This window comes from Phyllostomus discolor, chromosome 5 (genome assembly GCF_004126475.2).
Source record: "Phyllostomus discolor isolate MPI-MPIP mPhyDis1 chromosome 5, mPhyDis1.pri.v3, whole genome shotgun sequence".
Classification (NCBI taxonomy): Eukaryota; Metazoa; Chordata; class Mammalia; order Chiroptera; family Phyllostomidae; genus Phyllostomus; species Phyllostomus discolor.
In genome coordinates this window covers 63,689,739-63,708,528 of record NC_040907.2, presented here as the reverse complement: position 1 = coordinate 63,708,528, position 18,790 = coordinate 63,689,739, and the positions used below count along the sequence as shown (strand labels likewise).

Here is an 18,790-nt window from a genome sequence, read left to right as displayed (position 1 = left end):
CATTCTTTGAGTAAAGGTATTTATTTTTAATCTTCTAAATCTGTAAAGCATAAATGACATTAGCCAACAAGCTACCCAAAGTAAAATAATTTAAAATGCTGCTGGGAAAGAGGGAGAAGTGACAGTTATCAAGATATTTTGTCATATTCTTTACAAGTACAATTTCATCTCATCCTCAAAAACAATTTTGCGAAATAAGTTTTATTACTTATTTTTATTATTTATTATTTATTTTTGAAATGAGAAAACAGAGTCTCAGCCAAGTTTAAGTAGCTTGCCCCGGGAGACCAACGTCAAATCCCCTTGGTTTATAACCCTAGTCATTACATCCATTATATGAATTAAGTACAATGCTAAAGTACACTGTACATGTTTTGTGAAATGATTTAAATTGTTCAAAAAATAAGTTAGGTTTTGTTGACATACAGCAAATTATATATGGAATTTTTCATTATAAAAAATTGAAATGCATTAATAATGAAATTATTCATATTCATAGAAATCATCAGTCTATTCGTTGATAGGCTATCCCAACAGAATAGTAAACATTTGTCGTAAATGCTGTGACATAACACATAATTTTCCCATGGGTGCAACAGCCTATTTTGCTTGATAAGATACTACTTTCTCTTCAGAAACCCCCCCTGGAAATCAATTTCAAGCAGCAGGTAATAAGTTACAATTGAAACACAAATGAACAAACTTTCCAGAAACATGCACAAAAAATCAGTTTTATTTTTTAAAGTAAAATCAGCACTAACCCCCCAAATGAAATAGGTAACAAGAGAAGACACATGTATCTACAACCAGCACCTTGGCTTTTCCACAACCTCTTCCAGAAAACCAAGACGGTAAGAGGCAGCAGAAGCTACACCTTGAGAAGATCCTTTTTTCTCTAGGTAACCGGCGCCCCTGCTCCCCGCAAACGGGCTGCTCCCCTCGGTGGGTTGCGGCGACGTCCGCACTCTTTCGGAGTTTGGGCTCCGACCCTGGGGAAGCGGGATGGGTCGCCCATAGGGCAAACTTGGGTCTATCAGAGACGCGTCTCCGTGGAGATGGGCTCCAAGTGACGAGCCGGTTACTTCTAGTTCCCACGTCCCGGCGGGGCTCTCACGTTCCCAACCTCAACCTCAGCCGCCAACTCCGTCAGGAAAACTGGAACTTCCTTGTCAACTCGCCACGAGGTATTTTATATAACTCCCTCAAGCGTCTGACTTTCACTCACCAGTCCTCTTCAGGGTCTCTCTAGAGTGTCCGCGGCCATCGACTGTCCGTACTTCTCCCAAATCGGCCTCCCGGTAGAGAGAGAACAGCTGGGCTAGGTGTCGGCGCACCCGGCCCGCAGCTGCCACGCCCACCGTCCGCTCCGCCCCCTTCTCGATCCCCCCCCCCCCCCCTCACCGCTTTCCTCCAGCTGGCGCGAGGGCGAGGAGCAGAAACTGCGCGCGCAGAGGACGCGCATGCGCGCCGAGGGTGGAGCCGCTGCGCGAAGAACCGGAAACTTAGAGACAAAGTTCCGAGCCCCGCCCCTGGCTTTGCTCCCCCGCCGTCTGGCTTTGCTGACCCACTACCGACAAATCGGCCTAGCTTGCCCGCACAATGTCTGGTTCCTCCAGTGTCACCGCTATGAAGAAGGTGGTTCAACAGCTCCGGCTGGAGGCTGGGCTCAACCGCGTGAAGGTGTGCGGGGGCGGGCGGCCGAGGGGGAGGGGAAGGCAGCGTCGGTGGCGAGGGCTGGTGGGAAATCGGCGGCCGAGCTCGCTGGGGCGGGCGGGCGGTACTCCCTTCCCCTGGGGAGGCGTCCGCCGGCCCGGGCGTCGGCCGACATTTAGAGACCGACTCGTGTGGCTCGGCGCTGTGGTTTTGAGGCAGGTTAGAACTCCCTTCCGCCCCAGAACTTTGCAAAGCGGCCGGCCGCAGGTCTGGACTGCGACTTTCCGCATTCCGACCCTCCTTCCCTCTCCCTTTCTCCGGAGAGACTTCTCGGCTGGGCCAGCCGGCAGCTGCCCCGCGCGCGGTCCGCACCCTTCCCGTCCCTCTCTACCAGCCTCCACCGTCTCTTGTTACCCGACAGGGTTTTATCGTACTTTTGGTTGACAGTAGACGTATTTTTTCTTTTCGTGTTCGTGTCGAGCCACTCCCTTTAGTAGTAGGTTTTTTCCTTTCACCCAACGAACACATATTTGGGAACGAATTCTTGAATAACTTGAACTGTAGATTAAAGAAGCATGTTTGTTTTTGAAACCTTCCCGGTGTATAAGGCCACCACTGGTGCCCTGTATAACCAGCCTCATACAAAGCGTGCAATTCATACCTATTTGGCAGTTTGCCGTGACCTGACCTTGGGGATATCTACAGGTCTGCATACCCCAAAAGTGGTTAGTGTGGGCTAGTTTTACTTATTTTGGTGTCTGGTTAGCATTGACCTTGTCTTTTGTTAATGAACTTTGGGGAAAAAGCTTTTTAAGTGTGTTGATGTGACAACCTGATATGGAAGTGCTAGTTCAAGTTTCTCCTGCTTTTTAAAAAAATTCCAAGTGGATTCGCTTCGTTCTGGTACGTTAGCTTACATGAAAAACTACTTGTAATTAAAAAAAGAAACCAAAAAAAAAAAAAAGAAACGGGAGTAGAATGTAAATCATTTATTCTGTTCAAAGCAGCAGCCATTTTCCAAGATGATTTGATTCTTTGCTCATCAGTCTACTCTTGACTTCTCCCAGAAATGTTTTGTAGAGTAAGATGGTATCTCACTTACTTCCTTTAGTAGAAACGTCAGGGACCTCAGGAGGACAGGGAAATTCCCATTAGTCTTGGGGTGGGATTCCCCTCCCTGTCCTGTAAGTTCTGTGGACCCTTGCTGATGGAATTCATTTCTCTGATCTCCAGATTCCTTATCCTCTGGGATTTATGGTCAGTCTTGGTTGGATTTAACTTTGAAGTTTGACATACATTTCTTAACCGCCCATTACATTATCATTCAGGTGTGCCTTTATCAGCCCTGGAAAGAAAAAAAAAGGCTGACTGAACTAAGCTGTGTTAATTTAATTAGGGGTACTTAGCTCTCATCTCCAAAGAAAATGAGGTGAAGTACTCAGAATAAAGTACTAGAGGACTTTGTTATGAAAACCTTAGCCCCTCCAATAACTCCTCAGCATGATGCCTGCATCCTATACTTAATTCTATAGGAGGCTTCTGGTTGGGATCATTAAAGCCACCACAAGTGACTTGGTTTTAGAGTCCTCAGTTTGTCTGATGCTAGGGCTGGGGAAGGAGGGACACATTCCACCTTGGGACTTGAAATGAGCTTTTCTTTAGATGAGTTGCAGAATGTGGTTAGTTCATTTTGTGCATCTTTTTTTATCCCTGACCACTGGCTAACGCCTTTTATTTTTAGTGATATTTTTAAGCTATCACAAGTTTACTGTTTAAGCCTTTGAGTACAGTTGATAGAAATTGCCACAAATGCTTGATAAATTCTCCCATATGTAGGATGACCATACAATTAGTTGCTATCCCAGGACACTTTTGAGGTTGAAAGAGGGCACTAGTAATTATGCAATATTATAAGGTTTTCACCTCCTGGATGGTTACTATTACAGTGTCTTAGGGACTAGCAACTTGTTGAGTTTCAGAACTTTTATCTCAGTTTCCCCACTCCATGGGAATTCTCAGTGACTACTTTCATGTTGATGGATACTTGGCTGGATTTCTGGGCATTGAGATCAGTTTAAATGTCACCTCCTCAGAGACAACTTCCTGTAGGTCATATTCTAACAAATCACTTTAGAGCATCTTGTTTGTCTTTTTCTCTTAACTGTCAGCTCCATAATGGCAGGGGCTTTTACATATTCTCAGTGCCTAGAGGTATATTTGTGAAAGGGAGTTACATTGGATCTTACTGTACTTCAGGCAGAAAATTAAGATACGTTAGTGTATTTTTACTGCTGTTGAATGTGAATGAAATCAAGTTGTAAGATTGTGAAAAATGATACTTTAGCTTTATACCTTCTTTTTGGAGGGAGCAGAGTGGCCATTTAGCATAGTACTTGGTACCAGGTATTTGAAAACTACTTTATACAATTACTAAATAAACTTGTGGAACTCTTTACTTGGATTGTTGTATAAGTCAAACATACAAATAGATTCTGAGAGCAGAGTTTAGATTCCTGTCAGAGTGATGGATCCTTTTATCAGGTTAATGTTTGGGGTACAGCAGTAGTCTACCAGCCGTCTTGGTATAGAGACAATCTTTGATGCTCTTCTTTTTCGAAGGCCAAATACCCCAGCTGGACTGGACACCTAACTGCTCTCACTCTCCTTGAGGATAGTTAAAACTGAGAATAAATGATTATTTTTCCCATCTTCCTGAACTTCAATTCAAGACTTAGGATTTTATTCATTTGGGGCATCTTTTAGGCACCCATATTCCACACCTGAACCATTCAGTTCACTGTTTTTATACCCGGCATCTCCTTACCAGAATATATACAAATAGTAGGTATTTAAATGATACAGTATACTGTAAAGCCATGAAGTTCCTTAAGTCCTGTTTCAGTGGCATTGCATATATATAGAAAAATTATTAAATCACATTTAAGGCAAATACAATTTCTTAAAGGCAGGCTGCTCAGATTGTTAAAATTAACTGAAGTTTGCTATCAGCTTTTCAATCATCTGACACTGGGGAGAAAGCTGTCACTTTCCAGTAACATTAAACAGCTGCTGATACATAATGCCAAAACAATGGACTGAGTGGTTTAGATTTATTTATTTTTAAATTATTTTACTGTTCAAGTACAGTTCTCTGCATTTCCCCGCCACTCCTCTCCCCACCCCCCCTGAATGGTTTAGATTTAGAACACTGTATTAATTCACAGTAGTAGCATTTTTTTTCCAGTAATACTGCTTTCAAGGTGAAATAATAGTTTGCTAGAATTTTAATGCTTTTTGCTTTTACCTATTGTATGTACTGTTTTTAATAAAAAGCAAGATGTTGCTTACCTTCAAGGTTGCACTTGAACAGCCTGCTTATTAATAAACTAGCAAAATGTGCTGTACTTTGCAGCTAAATGGAATTGTACTGTTTGTACTGAATCATTTGATGCCTTTAATAAGCAAAAGAAAACATAAATTATAGTCTTACATGCAGTGCTTTAAGAGCTCAGTAGTGACCTTCAGTTAGCTTGTTTTGAATTAAGAGAAATGTTTATTGCAGGTATTTTGAAAGATTTGAGAAAACTTTTCCTTAAAATATTATCACCTTCTACTCTTTCCCCCTTTGTTATGTATAGGTTTCCCAGGCAGCTGCAGATTTGAAACAATTCTGTCTGCAGAATGCTCAACATGACCCCCTGCTGACTGGAGTATCTTCAAGTACCAACCCCTTCAGACCCCAGAAAGTCTGTTCCTTTTTGTAGTGAAATGAATCTTTGAAGGTAAGTTAAAACAACAAAACCCACACAGAGCAGGAATAACTAGTTGTCTCTTTCTTTGCCGTTGTGCACTCGTTTGGCACTGCAAGTTTCCCCGTCTTGTTTTGTGAGAATTGACGAAATTTACTGTTTTAGTAGTCATGAAGACTAATTGTTTCTATTTTATCATAAAGAGGGTTAAATAGATGATTTAATAAAGAGTATAGAAGAATAACTAGGAAATTTCACTGCTATAAGAAGTGACAGTTCTTACAGCATAGCCTAGTGGTGTATTTCGAGGCCCCTAGATACTAATTTTTGTGTATGTAACAAATAGTTTTAAAAAATTGGCACTGTTTATGGTGATTAATAGAATTAAACTGTAGGGCAGCATAGCAAAGAATGGGGATTTGTGAATGCAAAGTGTGACAGTTGAATACGCTGATTTCTAAATTGTAATGTGTGCCTTCCAGATCAAATGTCAGTATGTGCAAAAACATATTAGTCCAAAAACAGATGTGACCAACACATGCTCCAAATAATTTAAGAGTGCTTTTAATAAACCTTCGTAGTTAGTCAGCCTGTGTGCTCACTAGTATTGACCTATGAGAAGCAATCTTAAACTAATAGTGCTTTTTTTAAAAAAAAGGGTATGGTACACACCCTTTACAAACATTCTAACTCCTCAAAGTCCAGGAAGCTGCTTCCTAAAATACCATGTTACATAGTTGTGCCCTCCCTAATTACTCTTTGTAGACTTGGGAGTGTCCAGGAAGCTTCTGTAAGTGCAACCTGTTTCCAGTAAATGCAGTGATTGGTTAAGTAGGTTGATTTTTGAAACAGCAAGGGGGTTGGGGGGGCACCTTTGAATAACAGGTTTCCATACAAAAGTAATTCTTTTTAAGTCTATCTCCTATTTAATAGTTCCTTGCTTCTGGAAGTATTAGTTGTTCACGGCAGTTTTTGGAAATTGCGTATTTTTATGGTATATGAAGATTTTTTTGAAACTTGTTTCAGTTCTATTCATTTTACAAAATGGCTTATTTTCATTTGATATAAAGTACTGTTAAGAAGCCTGGCTCTTAACTGGCTGTTAAGTCTATATTTCACAGCAGTCTACTGATAAGTGTTTAAATATGGCTGGGATAATAACCCAGATTTCAAAGTAAAATAGTGGTTATTAATCTTGGCAGTATTTGTGGCTATAAGGATTTGAGACGTTTTTTGCCAGTTAAAAAATATTCTGATGTGAAAGCATTTCTTCTTCTCCAATTTGATGTATCTACAAATCACTTTGTTAAAATGCAAATTCTAAATTAGTGGTCTGGAGTGAGGCCCTAAATCAACATTTTCTACAAGTTCCCAGGTTATGCTAGTGCTGGTGGTCCTAGGCCCACAATGAGTGGTAGTAGCATGGGTACAAAGAATCTACAGGTGAATCTACACTCATAACTTTTAAAAATATATGATTTTTATAATTAAAAAACAAAACAAAACCCCAGCACAGGTAATTTATCAATAACTAGTATAAGGAAAATGATAAATTACCATGATCAATATTCTTAGAAATAACCATGGTTAGCAGGTATTTCCATTTAAGAGAAAAAAAATTAAAAAATGAGTATTGCCCTGGCTGGGTGGTTCAGTTGGTTGGAGCATCATCCTGTACACTTATAGGTTGAAGATTTGATCCCCTGCCAGGGTCAGGGTGCATACAAGAGGCAACTGATTGATGTTTCTCTCTTTTTCTCCCTTCTTCTCCCTCTGAAATCAGTAAACATATCCTTGGGTGAGGATTTTTTAAAAAACGAGGATTATAGTATGTAGGTTTTCATTCTGCTTTTTAAAAACACGTATTTTCTTATTTAATATTACTTGTAAATGAGATGTTTGGTGGTTATATTGTAACTTAATTAAACTTTACTGAATATTGAAGTTTCCAAATTTGAGGCTACACTAAAAGGGATGTTTTGACATTTAAATTTTATTAACACTAGTCTTATGAAACTTTGGTATTCCACCGGGATCTTGATGCTGGTCCCTTGCCAGCCTATTTGCTACTATTTTTCTGCCCCCCACACCTTTCTTTATTGGGTTGGCCAAAAACATCTGTATGGATTTTTCTATAAAATAAAAGATACATTTTTCATTTTTACCAATAGCTTTATTGATTTTGGATATTTTTAAGTCTGTTGGCTGTATCCCGAGTTATATAACATTGATGGTTCTCAGTTAATGTCTTGATTTGATCACTATCTACTTCAATTGGTATACCCAACCATGGAGCATCATCCAGCGAGAAATCTCCAGTACAGAGCTTTGCACACCACTTGTGACAGGTTTGATCAGCACCTTCTCCATACATTGCACAAATCTTTTTTTGCATTTCAGCTGTATTTTTAACCTTTCTTGAAATAAAGCACAATATGCTGAAAATGTGTATTTTTTTCACCTTCAATATTGGTTACATAAAAATTCACCAGTTCTGATAAGTTTTTTTAATGCACGCTGATATGACAGCTGTCACACAATACAATGTAACAAAATTGTTTTGAATGCAGTTGAAGACAACTAAGTGCTACTAGAACCACCTTAATGGAAAAAAATCAAACGACCTTTTGGGCCAATCCAATAATTTGCACTGACTGCACACTTTTGTTATAGAATATCTCAACCTTTTAAGTATAAAGATGGACCTTATATCTACCATCCTGAATTAAATAATTTTCCCCATCTCCCCAACCTTTGTCCCTAAGCCTACTTTTCTTTATCCAGGATTGATTTGTTCAGTAAACACACAAGATTAAACCCATCTTTAAAGAGTTTAATAAAAGATAAACTTTTACTACCTTTCCACATAGATAGCATCTTAAATTTGGTGTGCCTGTGTTTTTGCTTTTTACAACACACATTTCTTAGTTTATCTCCCGCATGTAGATATTTTAATGGCTGTGTATCTTTTTATCTACTACCCTGTTGAGTTGCAGTTAGGCTACTTCCAGTTCGTTGCTGTTAAACATCACTATAGTGCCTATCAGTGTACAAATCTCCCTTTGTGTATAGATTTATCTAGGTAAATAGAAGTGTGATTGCATGTTCTATCTTACCAGATATTACCAGACTATTCTCTGCAACGCTATTGCTTATTTTGTAGGGGTGTTCAGATTTTTCTCAGCATTAACAGATTTGTGTATTAACCTTTTTAAAAATCAGAGTATATTCTGGAAATCATCTTGGCAAGTTAATCTTTAAGTCTCCAGTTAAAAACCATAAATGATACATACTTTAGAGTAGCTTTGAAATTAAGTTATAGTCATTTCCCATCCTGTTTTTCACTTTTTCCTAGAAATTCTGTGATGTGTCTGCTTAAAAGTACTTGATAAACTGTCATTTAGATGAATGCTGTGAAAGTAATATAAAATATACTGCTGTTAAAAGAAAACAACTTGCTCTTTGACACTTTACCCTAATTCACCTTTTTTTCCATTTCAGGTGTTCTAAACCACTTTTCATGAACCAGTGAATATTTGAAGAGAGCTAAATTTGAAGCTTGTACAAAAAGCTTATCCCTGTAACACGTGCCACACTATACAAACTTCTGCTTTGTCAGTCCTTAACATCTACCTCTCTGAATTTTCATGAATTTCTATTTCACAAGGATGATTATTTTATATACACTGAGCGCAGCATTCAAATAAATACTTAGTATAAAAGGGTTTTTGCTTAATTATTGGTAGTATACGATATATTAATTTGTTTTGAACACCTAAGATAAATGGCAATTTTCCCATTGTCATGATGGGTTAAGTTGTTACTGTTTGTTCCACCAACTCCTCTCACATAACTCTATGCTTGCATTTCCAAGACTGCTATAGAAGTAAAGGTAAGTTGCATACTTCTTTTAAGGGTCAGGGGAAGTTACATTTTCTATTCATGAGTTATTTATAGGGTTAACTGTGTTTTAATAACAAATTAATAAACTCCTTATAAGGGTATTACCATTATACATAAAAACCTAAGAACTTACAACCTGGAGTACCACAATACAACAAATGAGGTACAATGTAGTAAGAAAAAAGGACCAAAGATTGGCTTTAATAATTTGTAACTTTGCTTGAGTCCTTGGGAAACTTTTGCTTTAAAATATTTACCTTTCTGACAGGCTTAAGGGAATGTTAAAAACTGCAGACACCTGGCCTCTTAATCATTCAGAAAACTGAGTTAAAAACTAGGTGCCAGATCAAAGATTAGTCTGATATAAAACCAGTGTGTTGGTTACCTAGTAATCTATCAGGCACCATTTTTCTGACTCACATGTTCCATGAAGGTGCATAGGGGAATACTATATTGATTTTTGATTCCAACTTAATTACTCAGTTATCAAAAATTTAAGAAACCTAAATTGCAACAACTTAATCTCTTACCAAAATGACATTTATTTATATTTCTTACAGAAACAGTAAGTGGTAGGTAATTCATGGCACTAGGTAATTTGTGCAGATTTGAAAGGTGTTATCAGCAAATGCCCTTTTGAAGGGTCTTCTGTCACAATCTCAAGATAGACCTGCTCAGCAAAATCCAATATTACTCCTTCAGTTGCTTTATAAGTGGAATTTTCTTCTACTTGTATCCATTTCCCGGGGCTGAAAGTTAAGGGGTAAAAAAAAGTTAGTAAACAATCTATGGATAACAGTGCTTAAAAATTTGGGTCTCTGAAGTATCAGTCTTTAGGTCTAATATAAAAGGTGTTGGAAGTTAACTTTTCCAATAGATGTATGTGTAAAATATATACAAATTTAAAGTAAAAATCACATATCAGTGAAATACCGGTTACTAGACAGAAAAGAATGTTTTAAAGTAATGTTTTCATTTATAATTTATTATGATCTCCAAATGTCTACATTTCTCAAGCACGTACTAGAATCAGGGTAACACGGGCTTATAGATTGCTGGGTCCAATTCAGTAGATCAATGGCCAAACAGTTTACCTTAACAAATTTCTAGGTGATGCTCCTGGTCCTACTTTGAGAAGCAATGATCTTTAGGATACTTCAGTTGAATGAGGATTAATCACCAGAGCCAAATATCACATCAGTGAGGGAAGACATTCAGAAGCATAACTTAAGGTATAAAACCCAAAGTTTAAAAAGACATGGTTTCCTTCTCATTCCATAATTAAAATCATCTAAATGGCTTTTCAAGAGCAAGCACGTACCTTATGGACCCATTCATATTCTCCATATTTAGAATCAAAGGTTCCTTTCTGAAGAGATCTTAATTTTAAGGTAAAACGTGGTCCTAGTTCCTGAATTCCCACTTTCTTTTCACTCTTGAATATGTATCTTCAAAGGCAAAGAAAAAAGGCGAGGATGTTAGTTTGCATAAACCCAGCTTCATTTACATTATGACAGGGTTCAAAAGACTATTTCTCATTTACAATAACTGTCATAACACATTAGAAAACTGGTTTATGTTGAAAACATATTTCATGATTAAAGTCAAAGTCCAAGGAGTTGAGGTACCTCCCTCACCTGTGAAATCTGAAGAAGATATAATCCCTTTGATTGTGGAATGTGGCAACCTGCCTTCCAGTAAACTGAGGATTATGGGGGAAGAGAGATGCAAACATCCGTCCAATAGAATGACCCAGCCGTGTTGTAAAATTATTCAGAATTATTTCAGGTATGTGTTCTGTGGGGTCCTTGCCTCTTCTCTAGAAAAATGGTGAAAAATCAAATGAATTAGCAAAGCTAGATCACTGCAATTTTAATTTTATAATTTAAATGACAAACATGAAAATTTATCTTAATGACAGACCACAGATGGCTAACCAAACCTGTGAATTAAGATATGTCTAAAAGTATTCTATATGCTGCGAATGCACCAACATGTTCTAGAAGAGGAACATGTTTTATAGTGTTGAAGGCTATTGGCCTGTCTGCCATAATCAGTCTCACAAGGAAACTGTTAGTAGGTGAAACTATTGTTTTAATCAGGAGAGCAAATGCCATTATTAAAACCAATCTCTTTAGTTACAGCATTCACTTAAGCAAACATGAGACCAATGCCAATCAAGCAATACCTAAAACTTACCTTTATTTCTTTACGCAGACGAACACTGCTCATTTTAAAATGAGCAGTTGGTCCATTTGGCAAGTGACTCAGAATTAATCCATCTGTTCAGAAAGCTAAGAACATACCGAACTCCAATATAAATCTTGAATTGTTTAAGTAATTGGTCCTCTATGCCCAAAGGCTGCTAAAACCTGTAGCTAAGTGAACAGGCATGTGTTCCTCTGGGTTAACAGATTTTCTTACGAAACCTCAAACTCAAGACACGTAAGTCAGCATACATCTTTCAGAAAAATGTATTAACCTGTTGTCCTACCTTTTCTCTCTTCACAATATGAAAAATAGCTCATCATCACTTTCAAAAGGGTATTTGAGTATTCAGCTGAAGTCCACCACTCTTAACAGGAATGAGGAGACAGGAAGGGATTCTAGAGTAATTAAGTTCACCTCCATGTAGATATTTTATAATCCTAAAAATGCACTTTTATGTTTATACAGACATGTTTGTAAGGTTAGGATATGCCATCAGCTTTGACTGTCATCCCACAAAACCAGAGACTCCTAAGCTCCCCTCTTGATATCAAGGTTATTAGTGTGGCACTCACAATGTGGCTCTGACCTGCCTTTCTAAGCTGTCTCCTCATGGTGTTCCCTAACCAGTAGGCAGTGATACAATGTCTTATACACCATACACATTAATCTTACCACAGCTGTCTTTTTTTTTTAACTCTTGCTATTTCAAATACCTGCAATAGTTTACTCATGCATTAAGTCCCACTTCAAATGCCCTCTTTTTTACAGTCAAAATTAAGCTCTGAATCTGTTTTCACTGTTACTATAGCACTTGTCACTTATTTTGTTATAGTCATGTAAATGCCATTTTTCCCAGCTCTTGAAGGCTTTATTTTTGACAGATACCAGTGCCTACCACATAGCAGATTACCAGTAACTGTTTGAATATTTCTTTTCAAGATTCACCACAGGTTCAACTTCATGACACACAGCCAAAAGTACTACTGTGTCATCTGCACACTGAAAAATTTAATCAAATCTTACAGGGGTTAAGAGAGGTAACAGTCATTTCTTGCAACCTAAATCAAGGTTTAAATCCTTTTGAAAACATTCCTACTAAATATGGTGTGTGTCAATAAGCAAACTACAAAATCCAAATTTATTAATTCCTAAGTACCTGTACTGTACAAAAAGTTGCTATTACTGATAATAATCTCTTAACACAAACCATGTAAAATAGGGGCCCTCCCTTAAAAAACAAAGGATACTTGGGGTTTTACGATCTTCATTAATAACGATCAGATCTGTGAAATCTCTTGAGATGCACTGTGGAATAATTTTTTTCAGAGCCAGTCCTCTTCTGTAATAAACATGTGAATTTGGTATAACTGTGGAGAGCTGTTCACAGAGTCGTACTGTTCTCTGTAAAACAAAATTACAAAAATCTTCAAAAGTGAAGACGTTAAGAATTTACTTATCAGCAAAGATACAATAAGTATTATAAAATGTTAATAGAGAGCAAGGCCAGGAAAAGAATGAAATCTGAACAGTGTTTCATTCTTTACCACAGGCTGATTATCCTAAAGCAGTGACTTTCATTGGTGGTGACTCTGTTCTACCAGGAGACTGTTGGCAATGTCTGAAAACATCACCATTTCTGGTGATTATGGCTGGGGATGGGGGATGGCTGATACTGGTGCTATCTAGCAGGTAAAGGCCACAGATGCTGCTAACCTTCCTATAATGAGCAGGACTACCCTCAAAACGAAAAATTATACAGCCCAAATGTTAACAGTGCTGAGGTCGAGAAACCCTATCCTGAAGAATCATGCTTGGTAAACCTACATTCCATCAGTGTTACATTTTATTTAGCTTATTCACAGGCATCATCTAAGGCAATTACTAATTAACTCTTCTGAACAGGGTTCCTTTAAGTAGTCTAAGTAATAAAAGAACATTAGGAATTCAAGAACTATACAAATTAATGTATTTATTACCCCATGAGGTCTATCTGATGTTGTAATGAGAATCTTGGGAGAAGTTTGTCTGTTGAAGTAAGAAGCAAATTCATCTGTAGCTTCATCATAAGCAACCTTAGAATACAGAAAAACAAGATAATTTTAATCAAATACTCTCCTGTGTCAAAATTTTAGAAGTAGTTCTAGAAGGATTCAGTGACACTGACTACCTAGCTGATGGGATTTAAATAAGGCCTAGAAAGGACTTACATTAATAGCAACATGAAGAAGTTAGGTGATTTCCTCTGGAAAAAAAATGTCACAAACAATTTCAGGTCACAGACTGAAATGTGTTTGTCCTTGAAAAATCGCTTCAGCCATAGCCAAGAGTATCAGGAATCTTCCTAGAGCTATTCTCTCCCCCAACGACGTCAGTAAAAAGAACTTTTCATCAACTTTAGGTCTGATGGTAGTCAAGAACCAGAAGTCTTGACTCCAAAGGTGGTGGGGCCCAATTCAGGGCGGGAGGATGTGTGTGTGAAAACCCTAGCTTTGCTAGTCCACGCTTACAGATCCACTTCAGGATAGCTGTGGAAATTTAAAGAAACCATAAATTTAAAGGAGAGCTTTGGAAGTGAATGAGCCATAGAAAGGCTGACAATGTCTTCACAGATCCCTGCCTGATGGCTTACCTATACATGGAAGATATTACACATGGGAGAAACCCGAGACTCTAGCACACATGACAGGCAACGGAGACTTGAGAACTGGCTGCAACTTTGAAACATCCCTTAACCCAGACACAGCTTAGCTGGCAGAAGCTATGTATGTCAGAGTGGTTCAAAATGTCTAAACTTCTGTCCAAATCACTGGCTGACCATTAAGCCACACAAACACAGGGGAAATCCCCACAGAGTCGGTTTAAAAAAAACTGGGTACAGACAGTGCAATTGTCAGACATAAACTACATTTTAGTTCTAGGCAAATTACTAAAACAATAACAAACCCAATAACCCTTAAGAAAACAATCCAGATATTACAATACGATGTCCAGTTTTAAAGCAAAAAAAAAAAATACAAAGGAAATATATATATATATATATAAATAAAATTGCAAATTCTACTCCAGGTAGTCCTGAATCTCCTTTACCACTTGTTAACTCTAGTAACCTATCATCTCCTAACATATAATAATTTATTATATTCATTGTTTGTATCTCCTCCTGCAATGTAAGCTCTGGGTGGACAATAATTTTGTGTGTATATGTGTGACAATGTTTTATGTACTGATGGATCTCTAATACCAAAAACAAATTCCAATACATAGTAGGCAATCAATAAACATTGGCTGAAGACTGACTGACTGAGTGATTATATTGGGAGATATGTGAAAACACTTTGATAAAATGCATGGTTTGAAAACAAACGACATAACAAAACCAAGTTTCCCTTATAAAGATTTAAAAAAATATATTCAATGTTTTAAAAACCTTGATTCTCTGACTGTACTGTTACAAACTAAAGATAAAATGTGAAAAGTAGATTATTTTGAAATGAAGAGTTTTATGAGGACACAAAAAATAACATCAAATATTATTCCTAAGTATCAAAATGTGTAACAGGTAATACAAAATTCTACAGTATGAGAAGTACTTTTCAAATGATGTATAAAAAAGGAGTATTAATGACAGGATGTTTATGTAGGCATAAAATAGAATATATTTCTGGAAAATAAATCACTGCCTTTTTCTATAGCATTATTGGGAAATTTAATTATTATAAAGTCTATAGCAAATAAGATAATATGCCAACAGTAAAGCTGTATCAATCCATTACAGAAATTCACCAGCAAGTACTTTAAACAACATATTAACAGATAATTTTTCGTTACCTCTTCATCAGTAGGGTCTACTGTGGTTTCATCATACACTCGCTGGTTGTCAATGGTCTTGGGTATAGGTTTTGGTGGAGCCTAAATAAAAGAAAAAAAGATTAAGTTGTAGTAAGAAACATTTTACATAAATAATTTTGCATTACAGTGGGAAGAATAACAGAAATTTGTAAACAATCCAAAAACTCAATCTGTTCCTGATTTCAACACAGTGCTAAATCAATCCTAACAACTCTGAGTAAAAAAAGCTTTCTAACTCTGAGCAGAAACACACACATACTAAAAAAATTGCCAACATTGGATCAAACGACTTAAAGCCAGACAGAAGTCACAGAGAAAAAAGTGAGAGCAAAATAACTGTCCATTAAGAACAGAGATATCAAACAAAATGGAAAAAGTTACAAAAGTATATATACATGTCGTTTTGTCTCAAGACTTCTAAAAAACTGTTCAGAAATATATAACAAAAGCTTCAAATCTGTTTCCATCTGCTGAACGAGTAATTCTGGTTTGGGGGATTTAAAGAGGGGAGCAATTTACATAAAGAAAGATGTAGGATCACTATTCTTAATAGAAATGAACAGCAAATAGGGCAAATGTACAACAGCAGGATAATGACCATAGTACTTCAACATAATGGAATATTGTTGCAATCATGCATACTCAGCTTAGACCAAAAATTGGGTAAATGAAATGGTAAGGAGTAGGCAAGAGAATCATAAGCATATAGTAACTGAAACAGATTTAAAATGTATGCACACTAGCAGAGATATGAATTGATGGTATTTAGGATTTTATTTTTTATTACTCTATGAAATGAATATTAAGTTTTAAATAGTTTTTTAAAGGAGATAGTTCTAGGAAGTCATCGTTCAATACAAAAAACCAGAATGGTAGTAGTTTCAAATGGTGATCAGCATATTGTTACTGTAACTGACTGATTACTGAGAGCTAAAAAGAGACTAACATTGCTTAATAGAATTTTGCAGGTAAAAATAGTGTAATATTGGCAATTTCATGTCATTTAACATAATACTATTAAGAGAATGCATTAAAAAGTAGTGTTTTATTTCTATACTGTCTATAATTTTCCCTTCAAACACTTATCTTTACTTGGTACCTCATCATAAGAAATGGGAAGGAGGAAGAGTTGTATGTTCTTTTTCTTTTTTTTAAAGATTGTATTTACTTAATTTTTAGAGAGGGGAAGGAGAGAGAAAGAAAAGGCGAGAAAAATCAAGGTGTGGTTGCCTCTCATGTGCCCCCCACCAGGGACCTGGCTCACAACCCAGGCATGTGCCTTAACTGGAAATCAAACCAGCAACCCTTTGGTTCTCGGGCACTCAATCCACTCAGCCACACAAGCCAGGGCTAATGCATTATATCTTAAGCTGGGTAGAAAGGGGTTTGTTATGTTATTACACATCTGAAATACTTCACAAATTATGTCACTCAACATAAATATCACTGAACATTCCTTAATATTAGAAAGCAGATAGCTAAAAACTTTATTTACCTTATCACCAAGAGCCTCTCTCTCTTTTTTAAGTTTTTTCTTAGCTGCCAACTTTTCCTAAAGGGTATGAAAAAAGAATAATATTGAGAAACCATCAGTTATATCATAAACACAGAAACTACAAATTACTAATGCTACAAATACTTACATTGAGTAATCTTCGTAATGTATTAAAATTAAAATGTTGACGTAGATTTCCGTTAAGGTATTGTAAAACAAACGAGCTGGCCCATCAATAAAATTTCTGTAACAAAAAGCCTGCTTCTTCAAAAAAAAAATCTAAATTGGCCAATTTTTGAATATTTAAAATTTCACTAACTTTATTTTTTATTGTAAAATCTGAAACTAAGTGAAAACACACAATGTATATCTAAAAAAACTTTTGCTTTTTTTCCCCTGCATTCCTAAAGAAAGCCATGGCTATGCTGGTTGTTTCTCTGGGAAAGTACTAAAAATAAATGGGAATGGGAGATTCATTTTCACGTTGCTTCCAATAAAAGCATCACTAGCTCTCCATGTATTTCATAATCAAAATGTGCTTTTAAAGGTATTAAGAACTTGAAAGGTGAGTTAAGATTGTACTGTGAATGTGTATATTCTGGACATTTCTGAACAGAACGCTTGACACACAACAGAAAATGCTCCCTCCCCTCCTCCCCCGGTGTTATTAACTCTCAGTCTATTAGGTCGCAGGAAGTCCAGGTCTCAGGTCTTCTAGGGCACCCTTCCCCCATACTCGCACAACAGAATGGGTAAGATGCTCCTTCAATGTACTCCTTACTCAGCAATCAGGCCGAATAAGACTCAGTTGAGGGCTTCAAACAGCTCAGGAGGCAGACAAATAAAGAGTATTATGTGTATGAACTTTTACAATGTGCAAGAATAAGCAAGTTTTACTTTTAACTGCAATTTAACCACAAATGAGCACTGTCAGCTTGGGCTTTATTTATCTCTCCCTATTTGATTACCTTCCAGACGAGTATGAGGGCAACGCTGTAAAGAGTAAATACAATTACTAGAAACATTACAGCACTAATTTCAGTTAAGAGTTGCATCAGAGAAACATCACTTTGAATTTATGTACTGCCTCCGTTAGATTCCGTGAATTAACCAACCGGAAGCGGACGGGACCAAGGAGAGGGAAACTTGCTTCCTAGATCAGTAAGAAATAATTTTCACTATTGGGAGAGGAGTAGTGAAAATTGCTTCATTCTCAGCCAGAGTCCCCCTAGCAAAAAGCTGGTAAGAAAAGGAATCACGGACGCTCAAACAAAAAGCAGGACGAGGGGACCGGGACAAAACAAGCCCGGCGAGGGCAATCCTTCGGATTAGTCACCACAGCTCGGAACCCTGGCAAGGGGACCACGCAAATTCAACAACCCCATCCACTTCCCCACAACCCGCGAGCAAAAGAAGCCGCGCAAGCGCTCTACAGCCTCCGCCCCTCCCGTACCTTCCGCTGTTGCTGTTTCCACCGCGTGAACATTAAATGTCTCCGCTGTTTGTTTTTGATCTCGGAAATGCTGAAGCCTGGAGGAAAGGCAGACGCTTTGGGGGGTTGGACCTCGCTTTCTGTCGCCCCATCCTTAACAAATGCCGCCTCCTGAGGTTCCTCGGTAGCGCCTTTGCGTTTCAGGGGTTTCTTTCGGCTACCGCCAGTCTTCTCCATAGCGTTCGTTCCTGGGCGTCTGTACGGAAACGGAAGTAGTTTCCTACTCTGAGACGCCTTCTTAGACTTTTACTTCCGGGGGAGGGAAGTTTTTAATGAGAATTGTAGAATGCTGCGTGAGCTTTAGCCATTTAAGAAGTTTATGAAATTTAGGTCTGAGGATAGTTAAGTGGGATGCCCAGCTGTATGGACAATGAAATGATGAATTCGTGGAATTCTATATTGAGCGTTTTCTTTGTGCCCAGCCCTCAAAACATTGGA

General features: G+C 37.6%; 2 protein-coding genes across 2 annotated transcripts; one reads left to right on the top strand and one right to left on the bottom strand.

The window, feature by feature from the left end:
• The first annotated feature begins 1,490 nt into the window (after positions 1-1,490).
• Positions 1,491-9,127, top strand: GNG5 (G protein subunit gamma 5). Its single transcript, XM_028512954.2, has 3 exons — positions 1,491-1,680; positions 5,292-5,435; positions 8,904-9,127. The coding sequence occupies exons 1-2, from the start codon at positions 1,600-1,602 to the stop codon at positions 5,415-5,417; spliced, it is 207 nt and encodes a 68-aa protein (XP_028368755.1). The 5' UTR covers positions 1,491-1,599; the 3' UTR covers positions 5,418-5,435; positions 8,904-9,127.
• A 110-nt stretch (positions 9,128-9,237) lies between these two features.
• Positions 9,238-18,548, bottom strand: RPF1 (ribosome production factor 1 homolog). Its single transcript, XM_028512953.2, has 9 exons — positions 18,314-18,548; positions 16,861-16,917; positions 15,345-15,425; positions 13,493-13,588; positions 12,764-12,917; positions 11,505-11,587; positions 10,943-11,124; positions 10,627-10,753; positions 9,238-10,054 (listed from the first exon to the last, which is right to left on the bottom strand). The coding sequence occupies exons 1-9, from the start codon at positions 18,527-18,529 to the stop codon at positions 10,013-10,015; spliced, it is 1,038 nt and encodes a 345-aa protein (XP_028368754.1). The 5' UTR covers positions 18,530-18,548; the 3' UTR covers positions 9,238-10,012.
• Positions 18,549-18,790: the final 242 nt, after the last annotated feature.

What these genes read in the sequence shown, in the direction of transcription:
- GNG5 (XM_028512954.2), top strand. Translation starts at nt 1,600, where the DNA reads ATGTCTGGTTCCTCCAGTGTCACCGCTATGAAGAAGGTGGTTCAACAG. An exon ending in CTGGGCTCAACCGCGTGAAG is followed by an intron (nt 1,681 to 5,291) that starts GTGTGCGGGGGC and finishes TGTTATGTATAG; the next exon opens with GTTTCCCAGGCAGCTGCAGA.
- RPF1 (XM_028512953.2), bottom strand. Translation starts at nt 18,529, where the DNA reads ATGGAGAAGACTGGCGGTAGCCGAAAGAAACCCCTGAAACGCAAAGGC. An exon ending in GGAAACAGCAACAGCGGAAG is followed by an intron (nt 16,918 to 18,313) that starts GTACGGGAGGGG and finishes CATACCCTTTAG; the next exon opens with GAAAAGTTGGCAGCTAAGAA. An exon ending in ATCTTCTTCAGATTTCACAG is followed by an intron (nt 10,754 to 10,942) that starts GTGAGGGAGGTA and finishes TTGCCTTTGAAG; the next exon opens with ATACATATTCAAGAGTGAAA.